Source organism: Passer montanus, unplaced genomic scaffold, assembly GCF_014805655.1.
Source record: "Passer montanus isolate IOZ18808 unplaced genomic scaffold, ASM1480565v1 scaffold96, whole genome shotgun sequence".
In the NCBI taxonomy this organism is placed as follows: Eukaryota; Metazoa; Chordata; class Aves; order Passeriformes; family Passeridae; genus Passer; species Passer montanus.
Window position 1 is genome coordinate 45,016 of NW_024375034.1, and position 16,323 is coordinate 61,338.

A 16,323-nucleotide genomic window follows, 5' to 3' on the forward strand; every position below is an offset into this window, starting at 1 on the left:
CCAGTTACCACTGGCCACAGAAGGGCTCAGCTGCTGTTGGGGGCTCAGAAAACATGGAGCTGTGTGTACTGTGGGTGTTTAATGTCTGCTCTGTGCCCTGCCTGCCCAGCATCCATCTCTGCATCACGCAGCTGCACACCAAGGCCGGCGTTGCTGAGCAGTTCCTGAGGGATGTCAGGGACAGCATCCAGGACATCATGAAGGACCTCAATGCCAAGACCACGGGCATGGTGAGGAGGCCAGCACGCAGTGAGGGGGTGTTTGGGCTGAGGGTGTTTCTCCTGTGTAACAGCCTCTCTTCTCTGCTCAGGGAGCCATCTATGGAATGGCACAGTCCGTCCCCGACAGGAGCCTGGTGGCAGAGATTTCCCAGGCCTACCTGGATGGCCTCTACAGCACGGATGTTCTCAGCAGTGAAAAGCACATGAACGGCTCTCCCAGCCACCACTGACTGTAGTGCAACAATCTGTGCCTTGCCAGCCAGCACTGGGGTGGTTCCAAAGGTTTCCTAGGGAAAGAGATTGCAGTTCCTTTGTTCCTACAATTGCAGGTCTGAGAGTGGCTTGATCTGGAAGAATTCCTTCCCTGTCTTAGTCTGTTCGAAATCTGCATTGTTTTCATGCCCAATTTGTTTTAGGGCTTTTCCTCCCTCCCCCCTGCCTGTTTTCATCATGGCTGTTGATGGTGAATTGAATGTCCATTCCACAGCTCTGAATTCCTCAGGTACTCTGCACGTCCCTTCATTCCATGTTGTTTCTCCTTCTCCGACCTGGTATTCAGCCAGTGTCCAGCCAAGTGTTAAATTTGAGTTCTCACATTGTGCTCCACAGCTCCAGTCTTCCTGGAAGCTAATGGCAGACAGTAAATTGGAAATTTTGTTTTCTCTTGAGTATTGCTGTAAGCTGCTGCATTTAACAGACCGTGCTGGGAGCCTTATAGCTGTGTAATGCAGAGTGATAAATTGGCAGAGGGAAGGTAGTCATGGCCTCCCTTTGAAATCTGAGTGAGACTGCAATCAATATCTGCTGAGGGGGAGAAAAAAACAACACAAAATTCTTTCCTGGAATCTCTTGAACAACAGCAGAAGCAGAAACCAAGCAGGTGGTGTGGGGAGAGGAACTGGATGGTACTGAAAACCCCGGGTCCATCGTGGCTGTTCTGCTCCCCTGCCTCTTGCAGAAGACATGCATTGACCACCCAGGAGTGCTGTGATCCCTTGCACAAATCTGGAGGGAGGTGCAAAGCTCATTTCACTGTTCAGAACTTGAAGGTTTTACGCTGTCCCCTCACGATGCTGTAGCAGAGCCAGCCAGGGACGTCGTGCGCAGACGGTTTATTTTTTACCACGGTCTTTTAGTATCAAAAAGGTGACTTTTGTAATAGCAGTAATCTCAGTTCTTTGCACTGATTCTTTTAAGGCACATTCTCAAAAGGGCATTCACCATTGTGCCTTGATGCTTCTCTGGCTTTTTCTTTTGTGGCATGCCAGGGAGGGTTGGAGGGTTCAGCTGTTTGACCACGACCTTGGTTGCGGTCGTTTCTTTATGGTACTAATTCTGAAAACAAACCTCAAAGGCAGGCTGGCCTCAGAGGAAGCACCCTTGCCTGTTAGGTAGGATAGTAGTTGTAATGAGCCAAGTCCCTTCACAGTATTACAAAGATGCTGGGAGAAGCAGAGGAAAGGATGCAGCACGTTGGAGCTGTTCCAGCCTTGGGCACGTGGCTCAGCCTTCGTATTTTTCCCCACTGTTTTTAGGGTGAGAGAGTTTTCCCAGCACAGCCTTGTGGCCTCAAGGGCAAGCCAGAATCTCTCAAGTAGCCTTAGAGTTATTCCTGCAGGGCTTTCCCATGTTTCCTCTCAGCTTTTTGCATGGAGCAGAGTTTCCCAGGCAAAATCCCACACGTGGGTGAAGATTTCATGCTGTGTCTGCACAGTTCTGTGCAGGGCATCTGAAGGCATCTCTCAGCTCCAGCCTGTTAGCCTGAAGCTGACCCTGGCTGAAGCCCAGGAATTTTAAGCAATGAGGTCATTGACCAGCTCCTGCACAGACCAGCCCAGCCATTGTGGGAAGGATCCTGGCTTTCCAACAGCTTTATTCCCTGTGCTAGGAGACACAAGCATTGTGGCCATCTGCCCTGAGCTTGGTGACTTCATGTGAGTCTCTGAGCCCTTTTGAAATCATTGAATTGCCTGAGAGTCTCTTGATGGTGATATCAGCTCTGGCAGTTTGTATTGGACCCATTTATTCTCTAAGGTCTTGCCAGTGTGACCATTACTGTATCTCTGAGTTTGGAGACAGTCCTCAGTGTCTGGCTACTGTGATGGTTCTCTTTGGAACCGAGATTTAACAAAACAAAAAAAAGGGAGGTACTCTTTTTGTTTTTGCTTTAAAAGAAAGAAGGGGTGGATTGGGGTGGGCTGAAGGAGAGCGAAACTCCCTTCTCTTCCTTCCCTGGTTGCATTTTCCTCCCAGGAAGTAGGTGGATCTAACAGATCAGTGCTCCATTTCACATTTTTGGATGTATTTGAAGATGTTATTTGTAAGTCAGTGTATTCTATTCTGGGCTTTGCTTATTAATAATATTTGTGGGTTTAATTGTTCCATGTGTATTTGTCCTGTACTGTAAATGTAATCCTGTGGTCGGGAGTAGGCCACTGTAATTCCCTGGTGTGTAGTTTTTATTTATCCTTGTCACCTAACATGTAATCTGCATCTACTTTATCATGCCAAATGGTCCTGGAAATACGGATTTACAGGCTGTGTGATTGTTTTAATGACAAAAAAGAGAAGAAATTGATGAACTGGATTATGATCTGCAACTGGACGGTACTTTTAGACCTGGAGGGATCCTTGCCACTGTTAATTCCTGCAGGATTTTCTAGTTTTCCAAGCAGGACACTCACTTTATTGCTTGTACAAAGCACTCCCAAGGGATTCACCTGTTTTTAGGTACTAGAATGAAGAATATCCAATGGGATGGACCAAGAAGAGATGTGTGTCTTCATGCCATGGATTTCATCTGCACTTTTCTGATGACTCGGGGGAGAGGGGAGCGGAAGGGTTGCGTACAACACAATAATACCTTGCCCAATAAATCCACAAGGACTTTTTAATGGACAATTGAGATGAGTTGATCTGATGGCAGTTTTCTGCTTTGCTCTGATTTGCCCCTGGTCGAACTGGAGGCTGAAATAGCTGGAGAGATGGTGAAAATGGGCCTGGTTTGTATTAAAATGGTGCATTTAGCTATCTAGGCTCACTGAGCTCTTATTTTTCTGCTTCAGTGCTTGTTTGAATGAATGTGGACCTGTTGTTCCTGGAATTTGCTCATGCTCAGCCTGGTCTGTGGCAGGGAGGATGGTTTATGAATCTCACTAACTCTGCCTGAGGGCTGCTCTGCCCTTCTATCAAAATGAAGGTGGTGTCTGTGTCTGCATCTTGTGTGTGATGTTCAAGGATGCTGGAAGTTAAGAGCTATGGATTTTCTATTAATACTTTGTATAACTTGAAAGGGTTAAAAAAAGAGAAGCAAAAAAGACTTGAGCTGGGTGTTTGTAGTGTTTTTCCCCAGACTGTTGTGCTGAAAGCAAATGCTGTTGGTTTCACATGATCAGTGAAGATCCTGTACCACCAAATCCACCCACAACCTCTTTTTGGGAAGTATTCCACCCTAAGCAACCCCTGCCCTGGTGCCATGCTGCCTTTGTGCCTTTTGGTTGTCCTTTCCCTGTGTTTCTGCCTTGGCACAGCTGTGATTTTACACGAGCAGTTTTTACCTGCCCTGGCTTTGATCTCTCTTACTCTTTCAGACCCCAGTCACTCTGAGGTGAAGGCACCTGCCATTTCTGTGAAGTTTTTTTGTGGCAGCAGCACCTTGAGAGCAGTCAGGGCAGTACCTGCCTTTGGGGAAACCTGTTGGTGTCATTTGGTCAGTGAGGCCTCTTTGCAAAGAGCCATCAGGTTAAATGAGATGTTTATTGTAAACATTTTCAGTTGGTATCCTGTGAAAGGCGGGGGTGAGACCACGTGCCTGATGTAATACTGCTGGAGAGGGGTCAGTGACAGACTGCACAGCACTCTGCTGCTTGGGTACAGAGAAGCCAGAGGGGTCACAAAACAGGTTTTGGGCAGAAAGCACATTCCAGGAGGTAAGGAGCAGTGATGGGGCAGGATGGGGGCAGATTTATGGTGCAGTGGTGTAACTTGGCTCTGGAAGGACATTAACCTGTTGGAGCGAGACCAGGGGAGGTCCCAGGATGATCAGAGGGATGGAGCACCTCTGCTGTGAGGAAAGGCTGAGAGAATTGGGATTGTTCAGCCCAGAGAACAGAGCCTTTGGGGTGATGTCACTGCAGCCTTCCAGTGCCTGAAGGAACTGACAAGAAACATGAAGGACTTCTTACAAGAGCATGTAGTAACAGGACAAGGGGGAATGGATTCACACAGAATAGGTTTAGATAGGGTATTGGAAAGAAATCCTTCCCTGGCAGGGGGGGCAGGCCTGGCACAGGGTGCCCAGAGCAGCTGTGGCTGCCCCTGGATCCCTGGCAGTGCCCAAGACCAGGCTGGATGGGGCTTGGAGCAGCCTGGGACAGTGGAAGGTGTCCCTGCCATGGCAGGGGCTGGAACAAGGAGATGTTTAAGGTCCCTTCCAACCCAAACCATCCCATGACTCTGTGATATGACTGACTCCTGGAAAGGAGCTCAGCAGCTGGGGGTGTGGGATCACATAGCTAAGGGTGTGATTCCAAGGATGGAATCTGCAAGATCAGAGATGGACACGTGCACCCTGAGAAGTGCCTCCATCCATCCGAGCTGCGCTGGGGGGCTGGCGAGGTGTCAGGGCTGTCTGGAACCAGGATCTAGCTTGGGAGTGGGAAGAGGCTCTGGAGGCAGGACACAGTGGCACAGTGGGGTTGTGGCTGCGTGGATCCCTGCTCAGGCCAGGGAAGCTGCCACCTGCTCGATGAAGCTGGCCAGGTTGATGTCTCGCTCCGACAAACCCCCGCAGTCGTGGGTGCTCAGGGTGATGTGAACCTAAGGCAGACAGACAGGCCCAGAGTTGTTGACAGAAACAGCAGGGCTGCTTTCCTCAGTGCTGCGTCTGATGAGACAGTAGCTCCAAACTTGTTAGCAAAATTCCCTGGGGTGGCAGAGGCACTCTGGCACTTTGCCTGCTTTTTCTCCTTCCTGCAGCTCATGCTGGCCACAAGCTGTCACTGCCACCCCTGCCTTGGTCACAGCAGCCACCTGTGCCCATTTTCAATTCACTCTTTTCCCCAGAAGCTTTTCCTGTGGCTGCTACTTGATACAGATTTTAAAAAGCAGTGCTGGTGCCAGCCTTTGTCAGCTACTGCTCAGCTGGACGGGATAAAAGGAGGAGGAAAGGTTCTGTGGTAGCTGTAGGCTGGCTGTGATATGAGAATAACATCTGAGAGAAGAGGTTCTGCTGATGAGAACAGCACTTGCTGCTCCTCTTTTATCCCTCAGAAAAGCGAGCTGCTCCCTGAAGTGCTCTGCTTTGTCCCCACCATCCTGTTTCTTACCTTATTGTACACATTGAACCACTCGGGATGGTGATCCAGTTTTTCTGCCTGTAGAGCCACTCTGGTCATGAAGCCAAAGGCCTGCAGGGTAAGAAGAAAAGTTAACTCATTTACCCTGCAACATATTGGTTTTCACACCCATTGCTGTTAATTTTACACTGTCTGTGTCTACAAAACCCAACCAAATGCAAGGCCTGGGCTATTCTGGGAGTTTTCTGTGGGTTTTCCTCTTCCTGAGGAGTGTTTACCAGACAAACTCTGTGCTGGGTTGAGCCCTTTGGTGTCTCGGGGAGGTTATTTTGCTCAGCCATCCCATTTCAGGAGAGACACAGAGGGCTTTCTTTGGCTGAGCTCTGCAAGCTGGGTGTCCCAGTCTGCAGAACTCCGTGCCCCTGGTGCTCGTACCCGGTTGAAGTCCTTGAAGTGGAACTCTTTGAAGATGGCGTCTCTGCCTTCCACCTCGTTCCACCCCACGGCTCTCAGGTTTGGCAGCAGCTGCTCCCTCTCCTCCGTGCTCAGCCTGTGGGCTTTGCCTGCCTGGAAAGGGAAGGAAGAGGAGCAGGTCAGTGTGGCAGAAGTGGGATGAAGCAGGTGTTGAGAGCAGTGAGGCATCCCATGGGTTAAGGAGCTGTAGCTGCAGAGTGGGTGGGAGGGTTGGAATATCAGTGTCCTCTGCTCCCTGCCTGGAATCCATCCTGCATGTACCAAGGAAGTCCAGCTGGACCCTTCTGTCCTCTCACCTGCAACACCTCCCACAGTGCCTGAGGTACTAGGAAACGATACCTGTGGGAAGTCAAACTCCAAAATACATTTTCTTTTACATATAATCTTCCGGGGGAAAAAAAATACAAACCAACAACTTAAAAAGCAGAAGCTCTTGTGATCATTTCTAGATCCAAGAGTTGCTTTAGGGTTCCTGAAGCAGCAGGGCACATTTATTTATTTATTTATTCATTTATTGGGAGCCTGCTTTTGAGGAGAAAGAAGTGGTGTGGATCAGAGATGAGTCACACTAAGCTGCAGTTCAGCTCCTTTCCCCCCCTCTCCTTTATATCACAATGGATTTTAAGAGGCTGTTTCTGCCTGTGAGGAACAAAGGGCAGAGGGAGGGATTGTGGTTGAGCTCTGCCTTGGGCAGAGCTGTTGGTACTTAGTTTTTAAGGGGTGGTGGTGGGGAAGCAGCAGTTCTTGGCTTTGAGGAGTGTTTATAGGCAGAGATGAAACTAAAATGAAGCTCTTGGGGATGGGGGCTTCCTGAGCCAGCTCTGCTCTGGCTCGGTGGGGAAGGCAGGAGCAACTGCAAAGGGACACTGCTCTCTGAAATGTTATGTTCTGGCAATTAAAATTCTTTCACAGAATCACAGATTGTTCTGAGTTGGAAGGGACCCACAAGGTCCAGCTCCTGGCCCTGCACAGGACAGCCCCAAGAATCTCACCATGTGCCTGAGAGCATTGTCCAAGCACTCCTTGAGCTCTGGCAAGTTTGGGTGAGTTTGTCTTTCCAGCTGGTGATGATAAAGAGCTCCTTGCAATTTATTTTCCTTTCTGTGCTGTAGAGCCAAGTGTGTCAAGTTGGATATGAGTCTTGACAAATCTGGCCTAGATTTTTTTGTGGGTATTTGATCAGCAGCCCCTTGAGATGCTTTGCTCGGGCATCAATGCTCAGAAATGGCATTGGGCAGCAGAGGCAAATCATCCCCTCCTGTGGTTCCTGTTCTCACAGGCTGCACAAAACCAAAGAACCAGCTGTGAAACTGATGTTTTTGTGGTTGGTTCTGGCATGTTTTGGGGAAGACTGGAAAGATGAGACCCCATTCCCGTGGCTGTGTGGGTGCCTACCTGTCTGTGTATCCCTGCCCTTAGACTGCACGGAATGGAGAGCGCTGGGGGTGGGATGCTTCCTGTCCCCTGGCTTTGCAGCTGCAGGATTTTTGGGGAGGGTGTTCCTTGGATGACCCCCTGGCAGCCCTGGCTCTGTCACCCCCCCTCCCCACCCCCTAAATGTCAGCGGCTCGCTGTGCGGGGAGGGGAGGCAGTGAGCAAACATGAGCGAGCTCAATAAACCCGGAGCCGTTGCCCTTCCCCGCTGATGGTGTGATAAGCCGGGCACAGGTAGCTTAGCAACTGGATAAGGAAGGGGCAGAGGATGGCTCTGCTGGCAGGGAGCCACCCTGCTCTGATGGGAACAGGGCAGGGGCTGCACCAGCATTTGGGACCGGGGGCTGAAACCGGCTCCTTGTCGGTGCTGAAGAGAGGAAAGGTAAAAGCTGGAGCTGTAGCTTGGAGCAGAGGGGTATGGATGCAGAGGGCTGGGTTCCAAACCAGCCTTCCCCGGGCAGAGCAATAAAGGGACGTGGTGTAATTGTTCTTTTTCTCCGTTGTGGCTCTGTGGGAGGATGGCCCCCGGGCTTTTTCCAGCCCAGCTCCTCCCAGCAGCAGCGGGAGGCATGGCCAGGCTGAGGTTTGGCATCCAGAGCCAACTCCTCTGGCTATGTCAGAGGGCAAACCCTCCGCCTGGGGCACCCCCTGCCCTCCATCCTGCTCCAATCCATCCTTCTCCATCCCAGGACATCGGTCAGCCTGCTGGTTTTGTCAGGATGGCATGTTAATGCTTTCATGTGCTCTCACTCCTTAAAAACACACTCTTCTCGTTAGGGAAATGAAATTATTTTGATTTCTTCTGCTGGCTTTCAACTGCCATAAAGTTCAGATTTTAATTTTTGGGGTTTATTTTTTTGCCAGCAGGAAACCAAGTCGATGCATTGTGCAACTGAGGGAAAGGAACCAGCAAGGGAAATTGGGAGAATCTGAACCCTCTTTGATCTAAAATCTTCCCTTTTAAAGAATCATGGAATGGTTTGGGTTGGAAGGGGCCTTAAAGATCATCCAGTTCTACCTTCTGCCATGGGCAGGGACACCTTCCACCATCCCAGATTGCTCCAGCCCTGTCCAGCCTGGCCTTGGGCACTGCCAGGGCTCCAGGGGCAGCCACAGCTGCTCTGGGCACCCTGTGCCAGGCCTGCCCACCCTGCCAGGGAAGAATTATTCCTTAATGAAAGGTAGAACTTCCACCTAGCAGAAGGTACAGGGCACAGCCCTGGGCGGGCGGGCAGGGCAGGAACGCTGTATTCCACCAGGCTCTTTTGCTGCGGTGGAAAAGCCGATTTCCAGCGGGAAAAATGGAGCACACGCGGGGGTCGTCCCTGCCCTACAGATTGTGAGGAGGGGTCGTTGCTGGCGGATCCTTTCCCTGCCCCTGGCCGAGGAGCGAGCGCTGCCCTGGCAAACCCGGCAGCAGCCTCCGCGTTACTGATTAACCCCGGCGCTCGCTCCTTCCCCTTCCCCCTGCCTCTCCTCGCAGCCTGCCCGAGCATTTCTGCCTCGGAAAACGCAGCCCGAACAGCCGGCCTGCCCGGCGGCCACTCACCATGCCCGCGGCTCCCGGTGCGCTCCGGGCGATGCTCCGCGCCCGATCCCGCCGGGGTCCCGCGGCTCCTCCGGGACGCCGGGAGGCGTGGCGGGGACACCGGGTCCTCCCCCGGCCGGCCGAGCCTTCCCTGCGCTGGCCGCCTGCCTGTGGGGCTCGGCATGGCCGGACCCGGGCTCCTGGAGCCCTGCACGACAAGGTGTGGAAGATGTGTGTAAATTCGTGCTCAGACTGCGGTAATCTCACCTGATAAAATCCTGGCGTACCAAAAGAGAATTCCGGGAAATTCCCTCTGATGAGATTACAGCAATGTGTGCCAAAATCCTAGCCTGAATGTTTGTCCCCAGAAATGTATATTCCAGGGGATTGCTCTCGTCGGATGGGAGGCATCTTTGATAAGCATCACCAGCAACCACAAACTAAGTGATAGAAATTCAAATACCAGGACAACACTACCTCCAGAAACTATATTCCAAAGAATTTTTCGTCTGACCAGACTCCTGCACGAGGGATATTGATAAGCATCATCAGAAAACTTTCCCGGAAAGTCTTTTTCTGACAGGATTCCAGCAATTATCCACCAGTTCCAGAAAAACACAATGATATGCTAAAGAAGAACCCTTTCCAGGGTATGGAAAACTGTACAAAGATAATATGCTAAAAAAAGAACAGTTTCCAGGGTCTGGAGAACCATATAAAGATAATATGCTAAAGAAGAACCACTTCCAATATGTGTTATGTTAGAAAGTTATGTAGTGTTAATTTTCTTAAGTCGTGTGTTAAATATAGTTTTAGGTTATAACATAATGTTAAAATAGAAACTACGCTATATAGGATACTTTTTTTAAGAGAGGACTCGCATCAGATAGCAGCCACAGGATACCTAAATCTTTCAGAGAAAAAGAATTTATTGCTCCCTTATTGAGTTCTTCCTGCCTCTTGCTCAGCCCTGAAGACGGTGTCAGGATTCAGAGGAAAAAGCTGACACTGATCAGACAGAATCCTTTTTCTGAATGGAATTTATGCATCATGTGTGAGGTGTATGAATATGCAACAGGCTTTTAAGGGTTAATCCTCTGTTAACTTGTGTCCTTTTTTGGGCTTATTTTGCCCAGAAAAAGGTACCCGGACGTCAGTAACTCTTTGTTTCTTATTGTCTCATATTGTCCTAAATCCTAATTGTCCAAATTTTTATTACTCTAATGATATTATTTTATAACCATTTTATAACCATTGATAATCACTGATAACCATTGATAATCACTGATAGCCACCAATAACCATCGATAATCACCGATAACCATTGATAATCACTGATAACCATCGATAATCACTGATAACCACCAATAATCATCAATAATCACCGATAACCGTCGATAATCACCAATAATCACAGATAACCACCAATAATCACCGATAACCACCAGTAATAACCGATAACCACTGATAATCACCAATAATCACCAATAACCACTGATAACCATCGATAACCACTGATAATCACCAATAATCACCAATAACCACTGATAACCATCGATAATCACTGATAGCCACCGATAATCACCAATAACCATTGATACTCACCAATAATCATCGATAATCACCAATAACCACTGATAACCATTGATAATCACCAATAATCACTGATAATCATTGATAATCACTGATAACCACTGATGACCATCATTAATCACCGATAGCCACCAATAATCACCAATAACCATCGATAATCACAGATAATCACCAATAACCATTGGTAATCACCAATAATCATTGATAATCACCGATAACCACTGATAACCGTCGATAATCACCAATAATCACTTATAATCATTGATAATCACCGATAACCACTGATAACCATCGATAATCACTGATAACCACCAATAACCATCTATAATCATTGATAACCACCAATAACCAATGATAATCACCGATAATCACCAATAATCAGTGGCTGCGCTGGCCGGGACAGCCCAGTTATACCAACTGAGAGCCCTGCAAATGGGGGAGAAGAAGTAGTGTCCCACACAACATTTCTGAAGTGTCCCACACAACATTTCCCAGCATTTTTAAGGCATTTTCTGCCATTACCGAGGGAATGTTCACGGATGCTGAGTGCTGCTCCCTGGCCTTTTTCCTCTCCAGGCCAGATGGATTCGTGCCCATGTCCTGCAGCTCGTCGTCTGCTCAACTCACTCACATGATGGGCAGTGTTCCAGTGCTGACCATTTTTTATTGTGCTGGTGTATGTGGCAGACAGAAATTCAGCCCCCTGCTATTCCCTCGTGGCTTTCTTCACCTCTGAAGCAACTAATTCCAAATTTATTTTTTTTTAGTACAGGATGATATACACCCCTTGTATATACTCTTGTGCACATTTTGTTTTCCACTGTAATGGATTTTGGGTACTGCAGGGATGATTTGTTTTTCCAGCAGGCAAGTTAGAGGGAAGTAAATCCTTCCTTTCTTTTTTTGATTTTTTTTAAATTTTTTTTCCTCCCTCTGTAGGTTTGATCGCCAAGGTAATGAAAAGGAAAAATGACCATCTTTTGTGTCCTGGGAAATCCTGAGTGTCTGTCCAGGGAGGAAAGACTTGGAGAGCAATGAAACACCTCAGAAGAAAATAATTTTGTGCAGATTCTGGGCTGGAAGCTTTGCTGTGCATGGCAAGAGGAGGTGTGCTCTGATTCATTCAGCAATGAAATCAGGAGGTGGGGCTGCTGGTAGGGCTGGGAAAGGGCAGCAGAATATTTTCTTGGCCTTAGTTGGAAGTGCAGGATTGGCAGTTCCACCACAGCCCTGTAAATAAGTTTGAGCAGGTGAACTGAGGGCAGCTGGGTGGGTGGCAGTGCCTCTGGTGGCCTCCCCATTGATCAGGAGATGGGCAGGAAGCAAATCCCTCATGTTGCCTGGCTTTCCCTTCACTGGATTTTCCTCCAGCCTGCCTGGGAACTGATCCTATTTCCCTTGGCAGCATGTGTGCTGCCAGTGCAGAGTGACTGATGGCCCCCCCAGCTCCCTAGGAGTGGGGAACACCAGGAGAAACAGGATTCCTTCCCTGTCTTCTGGCTGCTCAGCTCCTTTGTACTCCCGTTTTCCCTCCTGGGTGGTAAATCCAGCTTTAAATGCAAGGTTCAAGGGAGGGGTCTCTTGCAGAGGGTCCTAAAAAACAACAACAGGGCAGTTGAGGTTTTCCTCACTCTACAGTTTTGAATTGTGTCCAGGAAAATCCTTTGGCTGACTCCAACTCCTGAACCTCTAAGTTCCCCTTCTGCACAGTTTTAATTTCTCTTTCTGAAATGGGATCATTTAGGTTTGTTTTTAATGATTAATTGAGGGGTGTTGGGCAAGGTGTTTGCTCAGAGCAGTTTGCACCCTGTGCAAGGGGTGAACCTGTTTACTGGAAACAGATTTGTGCTCTTTTCCCCTCTCATTTTTGTCTGTTTTACAGCTGTGCTGCTTTTGGTGGCAGCTAAACCCACATGTGTACAGGACTCTGAATATTTGGAGGGAGGTCTCATGTCACTCACTACTGGAATTCTTATTTTGTCAATAACTTTTTAACAAAACATATCTGACCCTGGAAGCTGCTTTGCTTGGCAGCAGTGCTCTGTCTTCCATCTCAAAATTTGCTTTTGCAGGGGTGGATGGGATATTGGGAAGAAATTCTTCCCTGTGAGCATGGGGAGGCTCTGGCACAGGTTACCCAGAGAAGCTGAGACCCAAAGGTTGTTTTAAACCAAACTCTTTCATCATCTGCAATCTGAAACATTGCTCTCATGGCAAAATAGATTTAATTAAAGGGTTTGTTTACCACTGAAGGGGATTTATGGCAGGTGTGACAAGTTTAAGTTGACAAAAGGGCCCAATAAACAGAAATGAATCATTAATTAATTGTGTGCGAGATTTCCTCTTGTAGCAGTGTTTTATCAAAATCAGTGAGGCTCTCAGAGCAATGAACAAAATAAATTGGAGGCTGGCAGAAACTGGGGCTTTGTTCTGCTCACACTGTGTGTCAGGCTAAGGTCTGTTGTCTGAGGCAGAGTATTCTGCATGGAAAACAAGATGGAAAAAGTAGCAATAAAATGGCATAACCACCTCTAGTATGTCAGACACACAAATCCCAAAAAGGGAGGTGACTGCTTTCAGGAATATCAGAGCATATAGGAGTGAGCAGTGATTCATTGAAGGGAGGTCCTGGTTGGATATTAGGAAAAAGTTTTTTACGGAAAGGATGATAAAGCACTGGAATGGTCTGCCTGGGGAGGTGGTGCAGCCACCATCCCTGGATGTGTTTAAAACAGACTGGATGTGGCACTGGGTGCCAGGGTTTAGTTGAGGTGTTGGGGCTGGGTTGGACTCAATGACCTTGGAGGTCTCTCCCAACCCAGCCCAGTAATTTTGTGAATTCTGTGAGAAATCTGAGTTTTGCTGCAGTTTACAAGTGGCTTTGGATAAATTGCTTAACCATCCTCAGCTCCCATTCCCTGTGCTGCGTGGGATACTCGTGCCCAGTTTACTGGGATGTCTCATGAATTATCTGGTATTTGGGAAGCTCTTAAATGCATGTAGCTCACATGTAACAATGAATGTGATCCTCCTTTTACATCAGAAGAACAATAATTCAGCACTGAACACTTTTGTTTTGATTTTCCTGAGACTGAATTCACAGAGACAAGTGACAAAGGAATATGATTCACCAGATTCATGACTCCTTCTGAGGTTTCCCAGAGGAGGATGATGATGCAAACCTGAGTGCAAAGTATCCAAGAGCACTTTGCTGTGGATCCCTTCTCCTGTGTCAGACTGGTGCTGGAAGACACCTCCCGTTCCAAGCCAATTCTGGCATGGTTTAGATTAGGAAACTCAGGGTTGGGACAGAATAATCCTGTTTGCATTCTGTGTTTGCCCTGGAACCAAACAGAAGGGCTCTGGCAGCTGATGTACCCCTGTCACAGGTGTTTTCTGCTGGATTCCCAGCAGTGTGCCCTTTGGTCTGTAGCAGACAGCGGTGAGATCACAGAGCTTGTGGCCTTGCCAAGGTCACCCAGGTCCTAAAACAGGACTCATTTACCCCAGGGGAAGGCAATCCATCCAAACTGCCTTGTTTGGGCTGGTTTGCTGATGGATTAGTCCTGTAACCCTGAGCTTCCCTGGGCACAGCTGCAGCCCGGCTCAAGGGAGGCTCCTTGTATTCATTCAGCTTGTTTCCTCACTTTCTGCCCAAATTTCTTTGTTTCAGGTTGGATTTTCTGCCAAATTCGCAGGGGTGGCGGAGGGGGAGTGAGTGTCTTGAGAGATCTGGAAACGTTTTCCCATGTGAAGGAGTTCTGTTCCCTGTTTATTCAGGGAGGGCTCGGCGCTCCATGTCCAGCGGCTGCTGCACAGCCCCGTCCTGTCACTAGGGGTCAGGAAAATGCTGGAAAACCGGGGATGCTCCTGAAACAGCACACGGTGAGCGAGGGCTCTCAGAATCCCTCCTGGCCCCAAAACCAGGAGTGGTTCCTTCTCGGGTTTCTGAGGTTGAGATGACCCCGAAGTGTTAGAAAGTATTTTTATTTATTTTTATTTTTTTATTTAATTAATTAATTTATTTTTTTTCCAGCCCCGTGACTGAAGAAGCTGTGTCAGTTCTGCTTTTCAAGGTTGTTTATTTTTTGTTATCTATTACATTCTTTCTCCGACCTGCTGAGCTCTGTCTGGCAGGTCTGTTCGTGGCACAGTGTCTGCCTTTGGAGTGGTTTTAATATTTTATACTAATAACTATGTGTACTTTATTTACAATAATTTTCCAATACCTATCACCTATGTTAGCCAGTCTGTCTCTACTCTAAACCAAAACCAAAAGTGTCACCATCCCAGCAGAAGATGGAGGACAGGAAGAAGGAGAAGAAGGACAGGACACGTCCAGATTCCTCCATCTTGCCTCTTGAACCCCCATTCTAAAACCCCAAAATTCTACTTTTTCACCCTGTGACAAATTAACTATCATTCTACTCAAACTCTCGTGGCTTGTAAATCCTCACACAAAGTTGGTATTTTTCTCCATGGACTAAAATCAAAGGTACAGGCGTTTTTGACTTCCTGCCAAGGTCTCTGAGCCCCCTGCCAGGGTCTTGAATCACCCAGGGCAGGCAGAGGGATATTTCACAGTTCCTGGCCCTGGCAGCCCTGTGGAAGCCTGGAGTGCTCTGTGGAGCAGCTCTTCAGCTGCACCTTTGGGATCAAGTAACTTCCCACAAGAAGCATTTCCAGAGCCTTTGGTGGGTCCCAAAGCCATTGGAACATCGGGGCTGCTGCTGGGACATGCTTGCATTGAGGGTGCCTCTCCAGCCACATTGCTGGAGATCATGGAATGCTTTGGGTGGGAAGAGACCTTAAAGCCCATCCAGTGCCACCCCTGCCATCAACAGGGACACCTCCCACTGTCCCAGGCTGCTCCAAACCCTGTCCAACCTGGCCTTGGGCACTGCCAGGGATGGATCAGCCACAGCTGCTCTGGGCACCCTGTTCTAGTCCCTCTCCACCCTCACATTTAGAGGGGATGTTGGGATTTTCTTCCCAACATCCCCTCTAAATCTCTCATCTTCCTTTAAAACCATTCCCCTTGGTCCTGTCACTCCAGTTCCTGATGAAGAGACCCTGTTCAGCTTGTAGGCCCCTGTCTGCTAAAAGCTTCTCCCCTGATCATTTGGCTGCCATTTCCAGTCCTGGAAGTCCTAGGGTTTTATTAATATATGTTATATATTTTAGTATAGTATATATTTTATTATTTATATTGCAATTGCAGGACAGAAGCAGTCAGGGGACAGGAGAGGGGTCCTGGGTGTGGGTGTAAAGGTGAGGTCTGTCTGTGCAAGTGTTTTGTGGGGTAGGATTAGAGAAGGTAGGGAAGCTTTTGGGCAAACAAGCCCTCTGATCAGAACCAGAAAGGTCAGGCTGCAAAGCCAGGTGAGAAGAGTTGCTCAGAGACTGGTGAGGTATTTAACACCTGGGGATGGTTTGGAAGGAAAGAGTGAGTGTGACACACAGGAGACAAGATATTCTAAGGCAGCATTCCCTTGGAGACACAGAAGCAGTTTATGGGCCATGGCACATGATGAGGTGCTGGAGGGGACAGGGGCCAACTCCAGGAGCCTTGCTATATGGTGGAGTTGTGGATTTCAATTCCTAAATCTGCCTTTGGGTGCTTTTCATAGTAGCATTTTTTTTCCTCCGATCAGGGCTGAGAGAGCAGACAGAGTGGGATTTTTTTGGTGATAAATGGTGGCCTGGTGGCTGGGGGTGTGCCTGTCTCTCACAGATTGTCTGTGGGAGTGTGCTGGGGTGCTCAGCTTCATCTGTG

General features: G+C 48.4%; 2 protein-coding genes across 2 annotated transcripts in view; one reads left to right on the forward strand and one right to left on the reverse strand.

The window, feature by feature from the left end:
* The window catches only part of SGPL1 (sphingosine-1-phosphate lyase 1), a 32,446-nt gene extending 28,908 nt beyond the window's left edge, over positions 1 to 3,538 (forward strand). The window contains exons 13-14 of the mRNA XM_039696245.1: positions 110 to 230; positions 311 to 3,538. Of these exons, the coding sequence (XP_039552179.1) occupies positions 110 to 230; positions 311 to 451 (262 nt within the window). The 3' untranslated portion in view covers positions 452 to 3,538. The remainder of the gene's footprint in view (positions 1 to 109; positions 231 to 310) is intronic.
* A 420-nt stretch (positions 3,539 to 3,958) lies between these two features.
* PCBD1 (pterin-4 alpha-carbinolamine dehydratase 1) lies at positions 3,959 to 9,386 on the reverse strand. The gene is made up of 4 exons (XM_039696246.1): positions 8,976 to 9,386; positions 5,954 to 6,085; positions 5,549 to 5,629; positions 3,959 to 5,039 (listed from the first exon to the last, which is right to left on the reverse strand). Exons 1-4 carry the CDS (start codon positions 8,976 to 8,978, stop codon positions 4,941 to 4,943), a joined length of 315 nt encoding a protein of 104 aa, XP_039552180.1. The 5' UTR covers positions 8,979 to 9,386; the 3' UTR covers positions 3,959 to 4,940.
* Positions 9,387 to 16,323: the final 6,937 nt, after the last annotated feature.